At 38.2% G+C, this 23,638-nt stretch overlaps 1 protein-coding gene across 1 annotated transcript; it reads right to left on the bottom strand.

Annotated features, from left to right (window-relative positions):
* Positions 1-1,259: 1,259 nt before the first annotated feature.
* On the bottom strand, positions 1,260-21,107 carry LOC128659799 (oocyte zinc finger protein XlCOF6-like). Its single transcript, XM_053713371.1, has 3 exons — positions 20,906-21,107; positions 18,699-20,066; positions 1,260-4,154 (listed from the first exon to the last, which is right to left on the bottom strand). Exons 1-3 carry the CDS (start codon positions 20,922-20,924, stop codon positions 3,244-3,246), a joined length of 2,298 nt encoding a protein of 765 aa, XP_053569346.1. The 5' UTR covers positions 20,925-21,107; the 3' UTR covers positions 1,260-3,243.
* Positions 21,108-23,638: the final 2,531 nt, after the last annotated feature.

The following is a 23,638-nucleotide window of genomic DNA, read 5'->3' on the forward strand; positions in this document are numbered from 1 at the left end:
ATATCAAAAAATTATATCTTGTGGATTGAGATTCTTATATCCTGGCACACAGCTGATATAACAATGCTATTAGACATTAAATAGTGAGTCAGTGACGTTATTTCTATGTGTTTATTGCATTATTAGTCACTGTATGTTTGTGACACACAGATAAAATCCCGGCACACAGCTGATATAACAATACTATTAGACATTAAATAGTGAGTGAGTGAAGTTATTTCTATGTGTTTATTGCATTATTAGTCACTGTACGTCTGTGACACACAGTTAATATCCCGGCACACAGCTGATATAACAATACTATTAGACATTAAATAGTGAGTGAGTGAAGTTATTTCTATGTGTTTATTGCATTATTAGTCACTGTACGTCTGTGACACACAGTTAATATCCCGGCACACAGCTGATATAACAATACTATTAGACATTAAATAGTGAGTGAGTGAAGTTACCTCTATGTGTTTATTGCATTATTAGTCACTGTACGTTTGTGACACACAGATAATATTCCGGCACACAGCGGATGTAACAATACTATTAGACATTAAATAGTGAGTGAGTGAAGTTACCTCCATGTGTTTATTGCATTATTAGTCACTGTACGTCTGTGACACACAGATAATATCCCAGCACACAGCTGATATAACAATACTATTAGACATTAAATAGTGAGTCAGTAAAGTTATTTCTATGTGTTTATTGCATTATTAGTCACTGTACGTCTGTGACACACAGATAATATCCCGGCACACAGCTGATATAACAATACTATTAGACATTAAATAGTGAGTGAGTGAAGTTATTTCTATGTGTTTATTGCATTATTAGTCACTGTATGTTTGTGACACACAGATAATATCCCGGAACACAGCTGATATAACAATACTATTAGACATTAAATAGTGAGTCAGTGACGTTATTTCTATGTGTTTATTGCATTATTAGTCACTGTACGTTTGTGACACACAGATAATATCCTGGCACACAGCTGATATAACAATACTATTTGACATTAAATAGTGAGTGAAGTTATTTCTATGTGTTTATTGTATTATTAGTCACTGTACGTCTGTGACACACAGATAATATCCCGGCACACAGCTGATATAACATTACTATTAGACATTAAATAGTGAGTGAAGTTATTTCTATGTGTTTATTGTATTATTAGTCACTGTACGTCTGTGACACACAGATAATATCCCGGCACACAGTTGATATAACAATAATATTAGACATTAAATAGTGAGTCAGTGACGTTAACTCTATGTGTTTATTGCATTATTAGTCACTGTACGTTTGTGACACACAGATAATATCCCGGCACACAGCTGATATAACAATACTATTAGACATTAGACATTAAACAGTGAGTCAGTGAAGTTACCTCTATGTGTTTCTTGCATTATTAGTCACTGTACGTCTGTGACACACAGATAATATCCCGGCGCTGATATAACAATAATATTAGACATTAAATATTGAGTCAGTGATGTTACCTCTATGTGTTTATTGCATTATTAGTCACTGTACGTTTGTGACACATAGATAATATCCCGGTACACAGCTGATATAACAATACTATTAGACATTAAATAGTGAATGATTGACGTTATCTCTATGTGTTTATTGCATTATTAGTCACTGTACATCTGTGACACACAGATAATATCCCGGCACACAGCTGATATAACAATACTATTAGACATTAAATAGTGAGTGAGTGAAGTTATTTCTATGTGTTTATTGCATTATTAGTCACTGTACGTTTGTGACACACAGATAATATCCCAACACACAGCTGATATAACAATACTATTAGACATTAAATAGTGAGTAAGTGAAGTTATTTCTATGTGTTTATTGCATTATTAGTCACTGTACGTTTGTGACACACAGATAATATCCGGCACACAGCTGATATAACAATACTATTAGACATTAAATAGTGAGTCAGTGAAGTTATTTCTATGTGTTTATTGCACTATTAGTCACTGTACGTCTGTGACACACAGAATATGTTTTACCTCTTTGATTAGCCTGTATCTAAGCCTCTGCAGATTGCCCCCTTATCTGAGTGCTTTTGACAGACATACAGTTTAGCCAATCAGTGCAGACTCCCAAATAACTTCACGGGAGTGAACACAATGTTATCTATATGATACACATGAACTGGTACTGTCTAACAGTGAAAGCAAATTTATAGATAAAAGTCAATTGTAAAGTTGTTTAAAATCGCATGCCCTATCTGAGTCATTAAAGTTTAATTTTGACTGTCCCTTTAATGAAGATAACATTGTGACAAATCTAACTATATTTATTACCTAGAATATAATTTGTATTAATTATTTCTGTTATTAATTAAAGGGCTATAAAAATATATTAGATCAGTTTATTATTGTACCACTGATTGTATATAACTATGATTTAACTTCTGCAAAGAGATTAAACACATAGTTGAAGTCAGCTTTACAGCATCAATGTTCTACTGGGAGCTAGCTGAGCATATCTGGTGAGCCAATGGCAAGAGTCATGTGTGTAGCCACCAATCAGCAGTCAGCTCCCAGTAGTAACTTTCTGCTGCTGGGAATATGTACATATTCTTTTTTAGCAAATGATACCAAGAGAACAAAGTAAATTTGATAACAGAAGTTAAGTTTAAAGTGTCTTAAAATGACACATTCTATGTAATTCCTCGGGTATATAGCATGCACAATGCTAAGCATCTATTGCTATAAGAAAAGGTTTATCCACATGATGTGCACATTAAATATATCTCCCAGATGTCAATCATTTGAGACTGATGTTCTTGTTTATATAATTCTCTAACACTCTATTCATATAAAGACTCCTTTATTCTGTAAATGTAATTATTTCATCCCCTATGTAAAACAAACGTACAAATCCTAACACTGGCATATTAATAAACAACACTGGGGGTGCTTTGGTGGTGAATGGTTATGTAAACTGGTCAGTATGAGGACAGATCTGTATATTCCTGTGTGGTGTTTGGATTCTATCACATTGATATGAGAGAAACTGAGGTGCACATATATAGAGGAACAAAGGACAACAGGAGAGCACTTCCAATCTGGGGGTTTTATAACTGGGATTAGAAAGTATTATTTACAATAGGATCCTTTTTTATGTTTCTATTTAGAGAGTTTGTCCTCTTTAGGATAATTGTAAAAAGGTTTGTACACTGTGTATATAAAGTATATAAAAACCTTTTTTTTCCACTTTCTAAACATGTGAAAGGTTTCTTCCCTTGTGACTCCTTTCATGTTCTCTCAGATTACGCTTTTGTGTAAAACATTTCCCACACTCTGTACACATGAAAGGTTTTTTCCCTGTGTGACTCCTTTCATGAGTTTTCAGATCACTCTTTTGTGTAAAACATTTCCCACACTCTGTACACATGAAAGGCTTTTCCCCTGTGTGACTCCTTTCATGAGTTTTCAGATTACTAATTTGTGTAAAACTTTTTCCACACTCTGTACATGTGAAAGGTTTTTCTCCTGTGTGACTCCTTTCATGGGTTTTCAGATCCCTCTTTTGTGTAAAACCTTTTCCACACTCTGTACACGTGAAAGGCTTTTCCCCTGTGTGAATCATTTCATGAGTTTTCAGATATCTCTTATGTGTAAAACTTTTTCCACACTCTGTACATGTGAAAGGCTTTTTTTCTGTGTGACTCCTTTCATGAGTTTTCAGATTATTCATATATGTAAAACATTTTCCACACTCTGTACATGTGAAAGGCTTTTTTCCTGTGTGAATCATTTCATGAGTGTTCAGACTAGTTATTTGTGCAAAACTTTTTCCACACTCTGTACATGTGAAAGGCTTTTCCCCTGTGTGAATCCTTTCATGAGTTTTCAGATTACTCTTTTGTGTAAAACTTTTTCCACACTCTGTACATGTGAACGGCTTTTCTCCTGTGTGACTCCTTTCATGAGTTTTTAGTTCATTTATTCGTGTAAAACCTTTTCCACACTCTGTACATGTGAAAGGCTTTTCCCCTGTGTGACTCCTTTCATGAGTTTTCAGATAACTCTCATGTGTAAAACTTTTTCCACACTCTGTACATGTAAAAGGCTTTTCCCCTGTGTGAATCCTTTCATGAGTTTTTAGATAATTTATTTGTTTAAAACCTTTTCCACACTCTGTACATGTAAAAGGCTTTTCTCCTGTGTGAATCATTTCATGAGTTTTCAGTCTATTTATTTGTGTAAAACATTTTCCACACTCTGTACATGTGAAAGGCTTTTTTCCTGTGTGAATCATTTCATGAGTTTTCAGACTATTTATTTGTGCAAAACTTTTTCCACACTCTGTACACGTGAAAGGTTTCTCCCCTGTGTGGGTCTTTTCATGAGATATGAGATTTCCCTTGGATGTGAAACATCTCCCACACTCATTACATGTGAAATGTTTCTCCCCTGTGTGGGTCTTTTTGTGACACTTAAGGCTTCCTTTAGATGTGAAACATCTCCCACATTCTGTACACGTGTGAGGTTTCACAACTGTGTGAACTGTGTGGTGTTCAAAGAGATGCAAATTGCATGTGAATCTTTTCTCACATTCTGTACATTTGAAAGGTTTCTTATTTGTATGAATCATTTGGCTAGACTTAAGACTTTCCCCTTCTTTTAAATGTTTTGAAAACTCAGTAAATTTGTGTGGTTTAACCTCTGGGATAATCATTTCACTAGATAAGGCATAAATGTTGTCCTCTTGTTTGATGACTAAATTACTCTCTGTACATAATGATTGCTGCCCGGTTCCTGCCAATTCTCCATCTCCTTTAAATATCTGTTTTGATATCCCCAATGTTTGTGAATAGTCATTAGTGTCTAAGACTTTTGGAGTTTGTGGTATCATTCTGATGCTTCCTGTAGTGAAGGATGGGTATGAACTATTCAAGTGATTGTCTACATAAAAAGAAAAGAAATAAAGAAAGTTTATACTTTAAAATGTAATCCATCGTCTTACACAAATCATATTATTTATTTACATTCCATAAAATGGCTTCTGTTTTGTGTTTATTTTTAAATTGATCAACCTGTAAATCACAAATTTAAACAAAGAAAGACAAATAATGTAAATATTTCTACAGTATAATAAATTAAATGACTGATTACTGATTAAAACAATTTATAGAGCCCCGTTAAATAAGGTGCCGGTGGATAATGTTCTCAGCCAGGGAATAAGTATATCTGTATTCTGGGCAAGATAGGTGGCATCTACCATCCTTATTTAACATTGCACAAACAAATGCACATACAGCACTGCCCGGCTCATGCTCAACCAGTAGGGTGAGAATATGATATCTTAATTATCACAGACTAATAATTAGTGTGAGATGTTTTGAAAGGCTAAAGAAGCAGTGATCTTATGATACTTCTTAGCTTGCGGTTGCAGTTGTTTAATTTATATAATCAGCCAAAAATGTATTAGTTTAATAAGACTCACTGTGAAATTAAGCACACAAATCAGTGGCAGTTCTGGAGTGGGGAACACTTACTGGTGGAGTTCTGGGTGTTCCACATATGGGAACAAGGTAGGCGTAAGTGTAGTTATGGGTGTTCCATGAGTTGGGTCAGGGCAGGGGAAGGTAGAGTTGCAGGTGATCTGAAAGCCGGTGTTGACACAAATGTTCTTAAAAGGTGCAGATATAAATATAATAGTGTATATTTGTTTAATAAGTGATTAATTCTATTTCCCAGTAATTAAAGTCAGCATAATATCTATTTTACTCACCTAACACATATGAGTTCATGCTGATAACAGGCTCCAATGTCTGTGCTCAAGAAGAAGGTTCCCTTATTCACTCCAGTTACATCAATACCTGATATCTCTCAGTGCTCTGGCTGTGTCTGTAAAAAATATATTAAATGGTTTAGACAGATTATAATAAATAATGGTTCTGATTAACTGTACGTATGGTATAATTAAAGGCACACATAACAATTCATGTGATACAGATCAGCTGTTTAGGTTATTACATATGTGCTATTGATTCAGCACAAGCATTTAGTACAGTTAGCTCTGTGGGTGTTACAGTTGTACCTTAAATATTTATCTTTCCAGAACTTGACAAGTACAGTATAAGCTCAGGAGTAGACAATCTATTTATGAGTGGGACAAACCACAACCTTACAAATATATTATAATAATTTTTTCCATTATTTATATCAAAGAGCAGCACTTACACAAATGTTAAATAAGAGTTGTTTATATGTAATTTAAATCTAATACAGTATTGATATTGTACTTTCTACAGATCCTCACTCTCAGACATTTTGTATTTACTAAAAATACAATGTGTAACAAAACGCACACACAAATAGTGATAATAATACAGACCAATATGTAGTACCGACCAATATGTAGTAATATATCCAACGTGAAAAGAGTCTTTAATGGAGACAGTACCACAAATACAAATAGTCCATACGATGTTCCTCAGAAGGAAGAGAAAGAAACACATCATAGCATAATACTGTGTAATCTTCACTCCCCAGATAGAAGGAAGACTCAGAATACTCACATTAGTTAGAGCTTCAACAGCTCAAGATAATCAGGTTTATTGTGGGCAGACCCCAGGCAGACTGGATACAGACAAATACTTAAAGGGACACTGAACCCAAAATGTTTCTTTTGTGATTCAGATAGAGCATGAAATTTTAAGCAACTTTTTAATTTACTCCTATTATCAAATTTTCTTCATTCTCTTAATATCTTTATTTGAAATGCAAGAATGTATGTTTAGATGCCGGTCCATTTTTGGTGAACAACCAGGGTTGTTCTTGCTGATTGGTTGATAAATTCATCCACCAATAAAAAATTGCTATCCAGAGTACTGAACTAAAAAAAAGCTTAGATGCCTTTTTTTCAAATAAAGATAGCAAGAGAACGAAGAAAAATTGATAATAGGAGTAAATTAGAAAGTTGCTTCCATGCTTGAATTTTTAAAGGGTAAGATAACTGATTTCTGAGTCTCCCAATCTAGGGTCTTAATAAATATCTCCCATTTCATGAAGAAGATGTTAATACCATTTTCTGAATCCGCCTTCGTTGAGGCAAGTTCAAGAAACAGTTGATATACCATCCCATTCTTAAATTCCGAAAATTTTGGTTCTTTATTAGACTTCCAATTCTTTAAAATAAATTTTCTGCCTAACAAGACCGCAGTATTAATTAATAGACTATTAGGGCTTCTGCATCCTGTGTTAATAAGAAAAATACTTCATATTCATTTAAATTAATATATTGTTTCAAGGTTTTTGTGGCCCAGAAGGAAATTTTCCCCAAAAATTTTTGAATAGGTGGACACGTCCAGAAAAGATGGATCATGCCTGCTGCGAAACATTTACATTTATTACATAGTATTTTATAGCTCATCTTGTCCCAACGCGAGCTACACTGAGGTGTATGATAACTTAGGAAGAGAATCTTTACCTGTTGTTCCCTGAAATATTCCCCTCTCATAGCCTTCGCCACTCTAATCCCTGAATTTTTCATTAAGCCTACTTCAACCTGATTTGTACAAAGTTGATTCCATTTGAATTCAAGATATCTAGAATTACTTTGTTCTTGCAATAATAATAAGGCATTATATGTGTATGAAATAGAGAATTTCCCTGCCTGAAATAGGCTATGTATCTGTCGTAATATATCATTATCCCACTCTATGAGCTTCAGTTTCCTGCATTGTTCAGCATAGTGTCGGAGTTGTAAATATTAAAAAAAAAAGGTGATTCAGCATATTGAACTCATTCTTACATTCATCAAAAGTTTTAATTAGGTTCTCCTCTTTATTAATGAGTTGTACAAGATAGATTATCCCTAAGTCTGGCCATGCCTTGAACCTAGCTGAATCATAACCTTCTTCGAATTCAGGATTACTTCTAATCGTCAGAAATAACGAAACTCTGTGATTAATTCCTATTTTAAAAGAAAATGTACGCCACGCCCGTATTGGTTGATCTATAACTAGAAAACTGTTAATTACTCCTGGGATTAATTTCACAGGCATATGTACAAGAGCTTTCAATGCATAGGGGGCTACCAGTGCCTCTTCAATCTTAAAGACAGCGAAGTGATCCCTCTCAGAGAACCAGTCCTATACAAATTTTAAATTAGCTACTATGTTGTATGACTCAATATCCGGTACAGCCATGCCTATTGCTTCTTTTTTTGCAAACAATCGCCTGAGAGCTATCCTAGGTTTTTTGTTTCCCCAGATAAATTGTGTTATTAATTTATTAATTGTTAACCGATCTTTCCTCAATAATAATAGCGGTATTGCCTGGAATATGTATAAAAATCTTGGCAATGAGACCTTTTTTTTTTGGTTATACAACATACAAATAGATAAGAAACTCCAATACCGTGTTAAGCTTAAGTATATGAGATTAAGAAAGCATCAATAAACAGTGTATATAACATAACATATGGGAAGAATATAGCACTCCTGGTCACATACTCATCAATGTGTAAGTAAATAGCAGGAAAATTCAACATTAAACCTCTTTTATAGTTGAATCTGACTATTTGGCCACTCTTGGGCCATGATCATAACAGCATGTAAATAGGTGGGAATAGTAATATTTAGTTTCCCGGGATGTGGGATATAGTTATATAGCAAGAGATGAACTGTAGTATATGACGACTAGTAGTAGGTGATGTAAAGAATGGCCTAGGAAACATATTTTAGTCAGCCTCCTCTGTGATAAAATATTTACAGAAAATAGTGGTTTTAAGGTTTTAAATGATTCAAAGCACTCTCTCGATAGCTAGGCTAGTGTATTCAGTGTCCACTACAGTCTTGAAGGACTCATCTAATCTTTGCTGTTAGGACAGCACCCCAAAAAGCCCTTTTTAGGGCTAGAACATCAGTCTGCTTTTTTTTTTTTCCTGTGTAATCTAATTGCAGTTGCCTGCCTGCCAGCGTGTGTGTCAGGCTCACAGCGTATACTGTGCCCACTTGCCCAGTGCCACCACTCATATCTGGTGTAACAGTAGTGTACATTTTAAAAAAACATCACTTTTTTGACTGTGAAATAATAGCAGTCAGTTTCCTTCACACGTGTGCGTTTCAGTGCCTGCCTGCCAGGGCACAATGTCACCCCAGTGCAACTCATATGTGGTGTAACAGTAGTGTAAATTAAAAAAAACAACAACACTTTTTGACTGTGAAATAATAGCAGTCAGTTTCTTTCACACGTGTGCGTTTCAGTGCCTGCCTGCCAGGGCACAGTGTCACCCCAGTGCAACTCATATCTGGTGTAACAGTAGTGCACATTAAAAAAAACAAAAAAACACTTTTCTCCAACATAGGTGTGTCCGGTCCACGGCGTCATCCTTACTTGTGGGATATTCTCCTCCCCAACAGGAAATGGCAAAGAGCCCAGCAAAGCTGGTCACATGATCCCTCCTAGGCTCCGCCTACCCCAGTCATTCTCTTTGCCGTTGTACAGGCAACATCTCCACGGAGATGGCTTAGAGTTTTTTAGTGTTTAACTGTAGTTTTTATTATTCAATCAAGAGTTTGTTATTTTAAAATAGTGCTGGTATGTACTATTTACTCAGAAACAGAAAAGAGATGAAGATTTCTGTTTGTATGAGGAAAATGATTTTAGCACCGTAACTAAAATCCATGGCTGTTCCACACAGGACTGTTGAGAGCAATTAACTTCAGTTGGGGGAACAGTGTGCAGTCTCTTACTGCTTGAGGTATGACACATTCTAACAAGACGATGTAATGCTGGAAGCTGTCATTTTCCCTATGGGATCCGGTAAGCCATGTTTATTAAGATAGTAAATAAGGGCTTCACAAGGGCTTATTAAGACTGTAGACTTTTTCTGGGCTAAATCGATTCATTATTAACACATATTTAGCCTTGAGGAATCATTTATTCTGGGTATTTTGATATGATTATATCGGCAGGCACTGTTTTAGACACCTTATTCTTTAGGGGCTTTCCCTAATCATAGTCAGAGCCTCATTTTCGCGCCGGTATGGCGCACTTGTTTTTGAGGACAGCATGGCATGCAGCTGCATGTGTGTGGAGCTCTGATACATAGAAAAGTCTTTCTGAAGGCATCATTTGGTATCGTATTCCCCTTTGGGCTTGGTTGGGTCTCAGCAAAGCAGATTCCAGGGACTGTAAAGGGGTTAAATATAAAAACGGCTCCGGTTCCGTTATTTTAAGGGTTAAAGCTTCCAAATTTGGTGTGCAATACTTTTAAGGCTTTAAGACACTGTGGTGAAATTTTGGTGAATTTTGAACAATTCCTTCATACTTTTTCGCAATTGCAGTAATAAAGTGTGTTTAGTTTAAAATTTAAAGTGACAGTAACGGTTTTATTTTAAAACGTTTTTTGTGCTTTGTTATCAAGTTTATGCCTGTTTAACATGTCTGAACTACCAGATAGATTGTGTTCTGACTGTGGGGAAACCAAGGTTCCTTCTCATTTAACTATATGTATTTTATGTCATAAAAAAATTTAATAAAAATGATGCCCAAGATGATTCCTCAAGTGAGGGGAGTAAGCATGGTACTGCATCATCCCCTCCTTCGTCTACACCAGTCTTGCCCATACAGGAGGCCCCTAGTACATCTAGTGCGCCAATACTCCTTACTATGCAACATTTAACGGCTGTAATGGATAACTCTATCAAAAACATTTTAGCCAATATGCCCACTTATCAGCGAAAGCGCGACTGCTCTGTTTTAGAAAATTCTGTAGAGCATGAGAACGCTGATGATATGGTTTCTGAAGGGCCCCTACACCAGTCTGAGGGGGCCAGGGAGGTTTTGTCTGAGGGAGAAATTTCAGATTCAGGAAACATTTCTCAACAAGCTGAACCTGATGTGATTACTTTTAAATTTAAGTTGGAACATCTCCGCGCTCTGCTTAAGGAGGTGTTATCCAATTTGGATGATTGTGATTATCTGGTCATTCCAGAACCACTATGTAAAATGGAAAAGTTCTTAGAGGCCCCGGGGCCCCCCGAAGCTTTTCCTATATCCAAGCGGGTGGCGTACATTGTTAGTAAAGAATGGGACAGGCCCGGTATACCTTTAGTACCTCCCCCCATATTTATAAAATTGTTTTCCTATAGTCGACCCCAGAAAGGACTGATGGCAGACAGTCCCCAAGGTCGAGGGGGCGGTTTCTACTCTACACAAGCGCGCCACTATACCCATAGAAGATAGTTGTGCTTTCCAAGATCCTATGGATAAAAAATTAGAAGGTCTGCTAAAGATGTTTGTTCAGCAAGGTTCCCTTCTACAACCAATTGCATGCATTGTCCCTGTCACTGCAGCCGCGTGTTTCTAGTTTGATGAGCTAGGAAAGGCGATTATTAGTAATTCTTCTTCTTATGAGGAGATTATGGACAGAATTCGTGCTCTTAAATTGGCTAATTCTTTCACCCTAGACGCCACCTTGCAATTGGCTAGGTTAGCGGCGAAAAAATTCTGGGTTTGCTATTGTGGCGCAGAGCGCTTTGGTTAAAATCTTGGGCAGCGGATGCGTCTTCCAAGAACAAATTGCTTGACATTCCTTTCAAGGGGAAAACACTCTTTGGCCCTGACTTGAAAGAGATTATCTCTGATATCACTGGGGGCAAGGGCCACGCCCTTCCTCAGGATAGGTCTTTTCAAGACCAAAAATAAACCTAAGTTTCGTCCCTTTCGCAGAAACGGATCAGCCCCAAGGGCTACGTCCTCTAAGCAGGAAGGTAATACTTCTCAAGCCAATCCAGCCTGGAGACCTATGCAAGGCTGGAACAAAGGAAAGCAGGCCAGGAAACCTGCCACTGCTACCAAGACAGCATGAAATGCGGGCCCCCGATCCGGGACCGGATCTGGTGGGGGGCAGACTCTCTCTCTTCGCTCAGGCTTGGGCAAGAGATGTTCTGGATCCTTGGGCGCTAGAAATAGTCTCCCAAGGTTATTCTCTGGAGTTCAAGGGGCTTCCTCCAAGGGGGAGGTTCCACAGGTCTCAGTTGTCTTCAGACCACATAAGAAGACAGGCATTCTTACATTGGGTAGAAGACCTGCTAAAAATGGGAGTGATTCATCCTGTTCCATTAGGAGAACAAGGGATGGGGTTCTACTCCAATCTGTTCATAGTTCCCAAAAAAGAGGGAACGTTCAGACCAATCTTAGATCTCTAGATCTTGAACAAGTTCTCAAGGTTCCATCGTTCAAGATGGAAACCATTCGAACACTTCTTCCTTCCATCCAGGAAGGTCAATTCATGACCAAGGTGGATTTCAAGGATGCGTATCTACATATTCCTATCCACAAGGAACATCATCGGTTCCTAAGGTTTGCATTCCTGGACAAGCATTTCCAGTTCGTGGCGTTTTCTTTCGGATTAGCCACTGCTCCTAGGATTTTCTCATAGGTACTAGGGTCCCTTCTGGCGGTGCTAAGACCAAGGGGCATTGCTGTAGTACCTTACTTGGACGACATTCTGATTCGAGCGTCGTCCCTTCCTCAAGTAAAGGCTCACACGGACATTGTCCTGGCCTTTCTCAGATCTCACGGATGGAAAGTGAACGTGGAAAAGAGTTCTCTATCTCCGTCAACGAGGGTTCCCTTCTTGGGAACTATAATAGACTCCTTTGAAATGAGGATTTTTCTGACAGAAGCCAGAAAAACAAAACTTCTAGACTCTTGTCGGATACTTCATTCCGTTCCTCTTCCTTCCATAGCGCAGTGCATGGAAGTGATAGGTTTGATGGTAGCGGCAATGGACATAGTTCCTTTTGTGCGCATTCATCTAAGACCATTACAACTGTTCATGCTCAGTCAGTGGTATGGGGACTATTCAGACTTGTCTCCGAAGATACAAGTAAATCAGAGGACCAGAGACTCATTCCGTTGGTGGCTGTCCCTGGACAACCTGTCACAAGGGATGACCTTCCGCAGACCAGAGTGGGTCATTGTCACGACCGACGCCAGTCTGATGGGCTGGGGCGCGGTCTGGGGATCCCTGAAAGCTCAGGGTCTTTGGTCTCGGGTAGAATCTCTTCTACCGATAAATATTCTGGAACTGAGAGCGATATTCAATGCTCTCAAAGCTTGGACTCAGCTAGCGAGGGCCAAGTTCATACATCAACCATCAGGGGGGAACAAGGAGTTCCCTAGCGATGGAAGAAGTGACCAAAATCATTCTATGGGCGGAGTCTCACTACTGCCACCTGTCTGCTATCCACATCCCAGGAGTGGAAAATTGGGAAGCGGATTTTCTGAGTCGTCAGACATTGCATCCGGGGGAGTGGGAACTCCATCCGGAAATCTTTGCCCAAGTCACTCAACCGTGGGGCATTCCAGACATGGATCTGATGGCCTCTCGTCAGAACTTCAGAGTTCCTCACTACGGGTACAGATCCAGGGATCCCAAGGCGGCTCTAGTGGATGCACTAGTAGCACCTTGGACCTTCAAACTAGCTTATGTGTTCCCGCCGTTTCCTCTCATCCCCAGGCTGGTAGCCAGGATCAATCAGGAGAGGGCGTCGGTGATTTTGATAGCTCCTGCGTGGCCACGCAGGACTTGGTATGCAGATCTGGTGAATATGTCATCGGCTCCACCATGGAAGCTACCTTTGAGAGACCTTCTTGTTCTAGGTCCGTTCGACCCACTCCAGCTGACTGCTTGGAGATTGAACGCTTGATCTTATCAAAGCGAGGGTTCTCAGATTCTGTTATTAATACTCTTGTTCAGGCCTGAAAGCCTGTAACCAGAAAAATTACCACATAATTTGGTATATCTGTTGGTGTGAATCTGCAGGATTCCCTTGGGACAAGGTTAAGATTCCTAAGAGTCTATCCTTCCTTCGAGAAGGATTGGAAAAAGGATTATCTGCAGGTTCCTTGATGGGACAGATTTCTGCCTTGTCTGTGTTACTTCACAAAAAGCTGGCAGCTGTGCCAGATGTTCTAGCCTTTGTTCAGGCTCTGGTTAGAATCAAGCCTGTTTACAAAATTTTGACTCCTCCTTGGAGTCTCAACCTAGTTCTTTCAGTTCTTCAGGGGGTTCCGTTTGAACCCTTACATTCCGTTGATATTAAGTTATTATCTTGGAAAGTTTTGTTTTTGGTTGCAATTTCTTCTGCTAGAAGAGTTTCAGAATTATCTGCTCTGCAGTGTTCTTCTCCTTATCTGGTGTTCCATGCAGATAAGGTGGTTTTGCGTACTAAACCTGGTTTTCTTCCAAAAGTTGTTTCTAACAAAAACATTAACCAGGAGATAGTTGTGCCTTCTTTGTGTCCTAATCCAGTTTCAAAGAAGGAACGTTTGTTGCACAACTTGGATGTAGTTCGTGCTCTCAAATTTTACTTAGCAGCTACTAAGGATTTCAGACAAACTTGTCTTTGTTTGTTGTTTATTCTGGTAAACGGAGAGGTCAAAAAGCAACTTCTACCTCTCTCTCCTTCTGGATTAAAAGCATTATCCGATTGGCTTATGAGACTGCCGGACGGCAGCCTCCTGAAAGAATCACAGCTCACTCCACTAGGGCTGTGGCTTCCACATGGGCCTTCAAGAACGAGGCTTCTGTTGATCAGATATGTAAGGCAGCGACTTGGTCTTCACTGCACACTTTTTCTAAATTTTACAAATTTGATACTTTTGCTTCTTCTGAGGCTATTTTTGGGAGAAAGGTTTTGCAAGCCGTGGTGCCTTCCATTTAGGTGACCTGATTTGCTCCCTCCCTTCATCCGTGTCCTAAAGCTTTGGTATTGGTTCCCACAAGTAAGGATGACGCCGTGGACCGGACACACCTATGTTGGAGAAAACAGAATTTATGTTTACCTGATAAATTACTTTCTCCAACGGTGTGTCCGGTCCACGGCCCGCCCTGGTTTTTTTAATCAGGTCTGATAATTTATTTTCTTTAACTACAGTCACCACGGTATCATATGGTTTCTCCTATGCAAATATTCCTCCTTAACGTCGGTCGAATGACTGGGGTAGGCGGAGCCTAGGAGGGATCATGTGACCAGCTTTGCTGGGCTCTTTGCCATTTCCTGTTGGGGAGGAGAATATCCCACAAGTAAGGATGACGCCGTGGACCGGACACACCGTTGGAGAAAGTAATTTATCAGGTAAACATAAATTCTGTTTTTTGACTGTAATAGATTGAATAGCAGTTAGTTGTCTGCAAGCGTGAGTGTCAGGCCTACTGCGTCTACTCTGCCAACTTCTGCCAGTGCACAGTGCCACTCATATCTGTACCTGATAGGGGACGTAACAGGGATTAAACTGATAAGAATAGTACTACTTAACACACCACTCTTATCTGGTGGCACATTAGATTGCACGCGCAGTGCCCCAAATTTGAAGTAGGAGGACCGACCAAGCATCTTTTTCCATCTCCCGGTTCCTAAAATCGATGCCATATACACGTCCCCTGATAGGGGATGTAACAGGGATTAAACTGATAAGAATAGAACTACTTAACACACCACTCCTATCTGGTGGCACATTAGATTGCACGCGCAGTGCCCCAAATTTGAAGTAGGAGGACCGACCAAGCATCTTTTTCCATCTCCCGGTTCCTAAAATCGATGCCATATACACGTCCCCTTATAGGGGACGTAACAGGGATTAAACTGATAGGAATAGTACTACTTAACACGCCTTATAATAATGCAGAGAGAGGCAATGCAGAGAGAGGAGTCTGAAGAAGAGGAGTCAGAGGAGGAAGGAGGCTTTGAGGAGGTGGAAGACCAAACACAGCAGGAGTCCCAGGGGGCTTGTTGTCACCTTTCGGGGACCCTTGGTGTTGTACGTGGCTGGGTGGAGGAAGAGACCTTCAATGACATCAGTGAGGACAAGGAACGGGACATGGCTAGCTTGGTATCCAACCTTGTGCAAATGGGGAGTTTGCGGTTGTGCAAATGGACTGTTTGCGGTTGTTTGTGGTGCGTTAAAGGGACAGTCTAGGCCAAAATAAACTTTCATGATTCAGATAGAGCATGTAATTTTAAACAATTTTCCAATTTACGTTTTTTATCACCAATTTTGCTTTGTTCTCTTGGTATTCTTAGTTGAAAGCTTAACCTAGGAGGTTCATATGCTAATTTCTTAGACCTTGAAGCCCACCTTTTTCAGATTGCATTTTAACAGTTTTTCACCACTAGAGGGTGTTAGTTCACGTATTTCATATAGATAACACTGTGCTCGTGCACGAGAAGTTATCTGGGAGCAGGCACTGATTGGCTAGACTGCAAGTCTGTCAAAAGAACTGAAAAAGGGGCAGTTTGCAGAGGCTTAGATACAAGATAATCACAGAGGTTAAAAGTATATTATTATAAATGTGTTAGTTATGCAAAACTGGGAAATGGGTAATAAAGGGATTATCTATCTTTTAAAACAATAAAAATTCTGGTGTAGACTATCCCTTTAAACGGGGAGTTTGGTCTGTCACTGTGAAGTGGGCGTAACCCTTACACTACCTGATCGATACAACATCATACCTGATGTTTTAAAGCACGTTATTCCAAACAATTTAGGAATGTTAGGTGATTTATGCCCTTTATGGCTTAAAACGAGACTCTGCATCAACTATGTAATTTTCCATGGGAGTTTTGCCATGGATCCCCCTCCGGCATGCCACAGTCCGGGTGTTAGTCCCCTTGAAACAACTTTTGCATCACTATTGTGGCCAGAAAGAGTCCCTGTGGGTTTTAAAATTTGCCTGCCTATTGAAGTCTATGGCGGTTCGCCCGGTTTGCGAACTTTTGCGGAAGTTCGCGTTCGACGCTCGCAAACCCAAATTTTTATGTTCGTGACATCACTACAGCTGATATAACAATACTATTAGACATTAAATAGTGAGTGAGTGAAGTTACCTCTATGTGTTTATTGTATTATTAGTCACTGTACGTCTGTGACACACAGATAATATCCCAGCACACAGCTGACATAACAATACTGTTAGACATTAAATAGTGAGTCAGTGAAGTTATCTCTATGTGTTTATTGCATTGTTATTCACTGTACGTCTGTGACACACAGATAATATCCCAGCACACAGCTGATATAACAATACTATTAGACAATGAAATTATACAGTAAAGTTGTTTTCCTAGGAATAATTAGTCAGTTTATATTACAGTCTGAAGGTGTTTACTGTCCCTTTAGCCAGTTTTGCTTAACCAGCACTGCTATATTAATATGTGTTTTACCTCTTTGATTAGCTTGTATCTAAGCCTCTGCAGATTGCCCTCTTATCTCAGTGCTTTTGACAAACATACAGTTTAGCCAATCAGTGCAGACTCCTAAATAACTTCACGGGAGTGAACACAATGTTATCTATATGATACACATGAACTGGTACTGTCTAACTGTGAAAAACTTTCAAAATGCTCTGAGCTAGGAGGCGGTTTTCAATGGTTTAGAAATCAGTTTGAGCCTACCTAGGTTTAGTTTTTCAAAAATACCACCAAGGGAACAAAGCAAATTTATTGATAAAAGTCAATTGTAAAGTTGTTTAAAATTGCATGCCCTATCTGTCCCTTTAATGAAGATAACATTGTGACAAATCTAACAAGATATTGATTACCTAGAATATAATTTGTATTAATTATTTCTGTTATTAATTAAAGGGTTATAAAAATATATTAGATCAGTTTATTATTGTACCACTGATTGTATATAACTATGATTTAACTCCTGCAAAGAGATTAAACACATAGTTGAAGTCAGCTTTACAGCAGTAATGTACTACTTGGAGCTAGCTGAGCATGTCTGGTGAGCCAATGGCAAGAGTCATGTGTGTAGCCACCAATCAGCAGTCAGCTCCCAGTAGTAACTTTCTGCTGCTGGGAATATGTACATATTCTTTTTAGCAAATGATACCAAGAGAACAAAGTAAATTTGATAACAGAAGTTAAGTTTAAAGTGTCTTAAAATGACACATTCTATGTAATTCCTCGGGTATATGTCATGCACAATGCTAAGCATCTATTGCTATAAGAAAAGGTTTATCCACATGATGTGCACATTAATTCTCTAACACTCTATTCATATAAAGACTCCTTTATTCTGTAAATGTAATTATTTCCTCCTCTATGTAAAACAAACGTACAACTCCTAACACTGGCATATTAATAAACAACACTGGGGGTGCTTTGGTGGTGAATGGTTGTGTAAACTGGTCAGTATGAGGACAGATCTGTATATTCCTGTGTGGTGTTTGGATTCTATCACATTGATATGAGAAAAACTGAGGTGCACATATATAGAGGAACAAAGGACAACAGGAGAGCACTTCCAATCTGGGGCTTTTATAACTGGGATTAGAAAGTATTATGTACAATAGGATCCTTTTTGATGCTTCTATTTAGAGAGTTTGTCCTCTTTAGGATAATTGTAAAAAGGTTTGTACACTGTGTATATAAAGTATATAAAAACCTTTTTTTTCCACTTTCTAAACATGTGAAAGGTTTCTTCCCTTGTGACTCCTTTCATGTTCTCTCAGATTACGCTTTTGTGTAAAACATTTCCCACACTCTGTACACATGAAAGGTTTTTCCCCTGTGTGACTCCTTTCATGAGTTTTCAGATCACTCTTTTGTGTAAAACATTTCCCACACTCTGTACACATGAAAGGCTTTTCCCCTGTGTGACTCCCTTCATGAGTTTTCAGATTACTAATTTGTGTAAAACTTTTTCCACACTCTGTACATGTGAAAGGTTTTTCTCCCATGTGACTCCTTTCATGAATTTTCAGATCCCTCTTTTGTGTAAAACCTTTTCCACACTCTGTACACGTGAAAGGCTTTTCCCCTGTGTGAAACATTTCATGAGTTTTCAGATATCTCTTATGTGTAAAACTTTTTCCACACTCTGTACATGTGAAAGGCTTTTCCCCTGTGTGAATCATTTCATGAGTTTTCAGATATCTCTTATGTGTAAAACATTTTCCACACTCTGTACATGTGAAATACTTTTTTCCTGTGTGAATCATTTCATGAATGTTCAGACTAGTTATTTGTGCAAAACTTTTTCCACACTCTGTACATGTGAAAGGCTTTTCTCCTGTGTGACTCCTTTCATGAGTTTTCAGATTACTCTTTTGTGTAAAACTTTTTCCACACTCTGAACATGTGAACGGCTTTTCTCCTGTGTGACTCCTTTCATGAGTTTTTAGTTCATTTATTCGTGTAAAACTTTTTCCACACTCTGTACATGTAAAAGGCTTTTCTCCTGTGTGAATCCTTTCATGAGTTTTTAGATAATTTATTTGTTTAAAACCTTTTCCACACTCTGTACATGTAAAAGGCTTTTCTAATGTGTGAATCATTTCATGAGTTTTCAGTCTATTTATTTGTGTAAAACATTTTCCACACTCTGTACATGTGAAAGGCTTTTTTCCTGTGTGAATCATTTCATGAGTTTTCAGACTATTTATTTGTGCAAAACTTTTTCCACACTCTGTACACGTGAAAGGTTTCTCCCCTGTGTGGGTCTTTTCATGAGATATGAGATTTCCCTTGGATGTGAAACATCTCCCACACTCATTACATGTGAAAGGTTTCTCCCCTGTGTGGGTCTTTGTGTGACACTTAAGGCTTCCTTTAGATGTGAAACATCTCCCACATTCTGTACACGTGTGAGGTTTCACAACTGTGTGAACTGTGTGGTGTTCAAGGAGATGCAAATTGCATGTGAATCTTTTCTCACATTCTGTACATTTGAAAGGTTTCTTATTTGTATGAATCATTTGGCTAGACTTAAGACTTTCCCCTTCTTTTAAATGTTTTGAACACTCAGTAAATGTGTGTGGTTTATCCTCTGGGATAATCATTTCACTAGATAAGTCATAAATGTTGTCCTCTTGTTTGATGACTAAATTACTCTCTGTACATAATGATTGCTGCCCGGTTCCTGCCAATTCTCCATCTCCTTTAAATATCTGTTTTGATATCCCCAATGTCTGTGAATAGTCATTAGTGTCTAAAACTTTTGGAGTTTGTGGTATCATTCTGATGCTTCCTGTAGTGAAGGATGGGTATGAACTATTCAAGTGATTGTCTACATAAAAAGAAAAGGAATAAAGAAAATAAATAAAGTTTATTCTTTAAAATGGAATCCATCGTCTTACACAAATCATATTATTTATTTACATTCCATAAAATGGCTTCTGTTTTGTGTTTATTTTTAAATTGATTAACCTGTAAATCACAAATTTAAACAAAGAAAGACAAATAATGTAAATATTTCTACATTATAATAAATTAAACGACTGATTACTGATTAAAACGATTTATAGAGCCCCGTTAAATAAGGTGCAGGTGGATAATGTTCTCAGCCAGGGAATAAGTACATCTGTATTCTGGGCAAGATAGGTGGCATCTACCATCATTATTTAACATTGCACAAGCAAATGCACATACAGCACTGCCCGGCTCATGCTCAACCAGTAGGGTGAGAATATGATGTCTTAATCATCACAGACTAATAATTAGTGTGAGATGTTTTGAAAGGCTAAAGAAGCAGTGATCTTATGATACTTCTTAGCTTGCGGTTGCAGTTGTTTAATTTATATAATCAGCCAAAAATGTATTAGTTTAATAAGACTCACTGTGAAATTAAGCACACAAATCAGTGGCAGTTCTGGAGTGGGGAACACTCACTGGTGGAGTTCTGGGTGTTCCACATATGGGAACAAGGTAGGCGTAAGTGTAGTTATGGGTGTTCCATGAGTTGGGTCAGGGCAGGGGAAGGTAGAGTTGCAGGTGATCTGAAAGCCGGTGTTGACACAAATGTTCTTAAAAGGTGCAGATATAAATATAATAGTGTATATTTGTTTAATGAGTGATTTATTCTATTTTCCTAGTAATTAAAGTCAGCATAATATCTATTTTACTCACCTAACACATATGAGTTCATGCTGATAACAGGCTCCAATGTCTGTGCTCAGGAAGAAGGTTCCCTTATTCACTCCAGTTACATCAATACCTGATATCTCTCAGTGCTCTGGCTGTGTCTGTAAAAAATATATTAAATGGTTTAGACAGATTATAATAAATAATTGTTCTGATTAACTGTACGTATGGTATAATTAAAGGCACACATAACCATTCATGTGATACAGATCAGCTGTTTAGATTATTACATATGTGCTATTGATTCAGCACAAGCATTTAGTACAGTTAGCTCTGTGGGTGTTACAGTTGTACCTTAAATATTTATCTTTCCAGAACTTTACAAGTACAGTATAAGCTCAGGAGTAGACAATCTATTTATGAGTGGAACAAACCACAACCTTACAAATATATTATAATCATGTTTTCCATTATTTATATCAAAGAGCAGAACTTACACAAATGTTAAATAAGAGTTGTTTATATGTAAGTTAAATCTAATACTACAGTATTGATATTGTACTTTCTACAGATCCTCACTGTCAGACATTTTGTATTTACTAAAAATAAAATGTGTAACAAAAACCACACACAAATAGTGATAATAATACAGACCAATATGTAGTACCGACCAATATGTAGTAATATATGCAACGTGAAAAGAGTCTTTAATGGAGACAGTAGCACAAATACAAATAGTGCTAATAATACAGACCAATATGTAGTACCGACCAATATGTAGTAATATATCCAACATGACAAGAGTCTTTAATGGAGACAGTAGCACAAATACAAATAGTGCTAATAATACAGACCAATATGTAGTACCGACCAATATGTAGTAATATATCCAACGTGACAAGAGTCTTTAATGGAGACAGTACCACAAATACAAATAGTCCATACGATGTTCCTCAGAAGGAAGAGAAAGAAACACATCATAGCATAATACTGTGTAATCTTCACTCCCCAGATGTAAGGCAGACACAGAATACTCACATTAGTTAGAGCTTCAACAGCTCAAGATAATCAGGTTTATTGTGCAGACCCCAGGCAGACTGGATACAGACACAGACAAATGCTTAAAGGGACACTGAACCCAAAAATGTTATTTTGTGATTCAGATAGAGCATGACATTTTAAGCAACTTTTTAATTTACTCCTATTATCAAATTTTCTTCATTCTCTTAATATCTTTATTTGAAATGCAAGAATGTAAGTTTAGATGCCGGTCCATTTTTGGTGAACAACCAGGGTTGTTCTTGCTGATTGGTGGATAGAGTACTGAACCAAAAAAAAAAAGCTTAGATGCCTTTTTTTTCAAATAAAGATAGCAAGAGAACGAAGAAAAATTGATAATAGGAGTAAATTAGAAAGTTGCTTCCATGCTTGAATTTTTAAAGGGTAAGATAACTGATTTCTGAGTCTCCCAATCTAGGGTCTTAATAAATATCCCCCATTTCATGAAGAAGATTTTAATACCATTTTCTGAATCCGCCTTCGTTGAGGCAAGTTCAAGAAACAGTTGATATACCATCCCATTCTTAAATTCCGAAAATTTCGGTTCTTTATTAGACTTCCAATTCTTTAAAATAAATTTTCTGCCTAACAAGACCGCAGTATTAATTAATAGACTATTAGGGCTTCTGCATCCTGTGTTAATAAGAAAAATACTTCATATTCATTTAAATTAATATATTGTTTCAAGGTTTTTGTGGCCCAGAAGGAAATTTTCCCCAAAAATTTTTGAATAGGTGGACACGTCCAGAAAAGATGGATCATGCCTGCTGCGAAACATTTACATTTATTACTAAGGCCTAGATTTGGAGTTCGGCGGTAAAAGGGCTGTTAACGCTCCGCGGGTTTTTTTCTGGCCGCACCATAAATTTAACTCTGGTATCGAGAGTCCAAAAAAATGCTGCGTTAGGCTCCAAAAAAGGAGCGTAGAGCATTTTTACCGCAAATGCAACTCTCGATACCAGAGTTGCTTACGGACGCGGCCAGCCTCAAAAACGTGCTCGTGCACGATGCTCCCATAGAAAACAATGGGGCTGTTTGAGCTGAAAAAAAACCTAACACCTGCAAAAAAGCCGCGTTCAGCTCCTAACGCAGCCCCATTGTTTCCTATGGGGAAACACTTCCTACGTCTGCACCTAACACTCTAACATGTACCCCGAGTCTAAACACCCCTAACCTTACACTTATTAACCCCTAATCTGCCGCCCCCGCTATCGCTGACCCCTGCATTACACTTTTAACCCCTAATCTGCCGCTCCGTAAACCGCCGCCACCTACGTTATCCCTATGTACCCCTAATCTGCTGCCCTAACATCGCCGACCCCTATGTTATATTTATTAACCCCTAATCTGCCCCCCACAACGTCGCCGACACCTACCTACACTTATTAACCCCTAATCTGCCGAGCGGACCTGAGCGCTACTATAATAAATGTATTAACCCCTAATCCGCCTCACTAACCCTATCATAAATAGTATTAACCCCTAATCTGCCCTCCCTAACATCGCCGACACCTACCTTCAATTATTAACCCCTAATCTGCCGACCGGAGCTCACCGCTATTCTAATAAATGGATTAACCCCTAAAGCTAAGTCTAACCCTAACACTAACACCCCCCTAACTTAAATATAATTTACATCTAACGAAATAAATTAACTCTTATTAAATAACTTATTCCTATTTAAAGCTAAATACTTACCTGTAAAATAAATCCTAATAT

The sequence above is a fragment of the Bombina bombina genome, chromosome 5 (genome assembly GCF_027579735.1).
Source record: "Bombina bombina isolate aBomBom1 chromosome 5, aBomBom1.pri, whole genome shotgun sequence".
NCBI lineage: Eukaryota > Metazoa > Chordata > Amphibia > Anura > Bombinatoridae > Bombina > Bombina bombina.

Bases quoted from the DNA above. Each gene is read 5' to 3' on its own strand.
- LOC128659799 (XM_053713371.1), bottom strand. The intron at 4,155-18,698 runs GTTTTACACAAA...AGTGTGGAAAAG, and splicing joins ATGTACAGAGTGTGGAAAAA to GTTTTAAACAAATAAATTAT.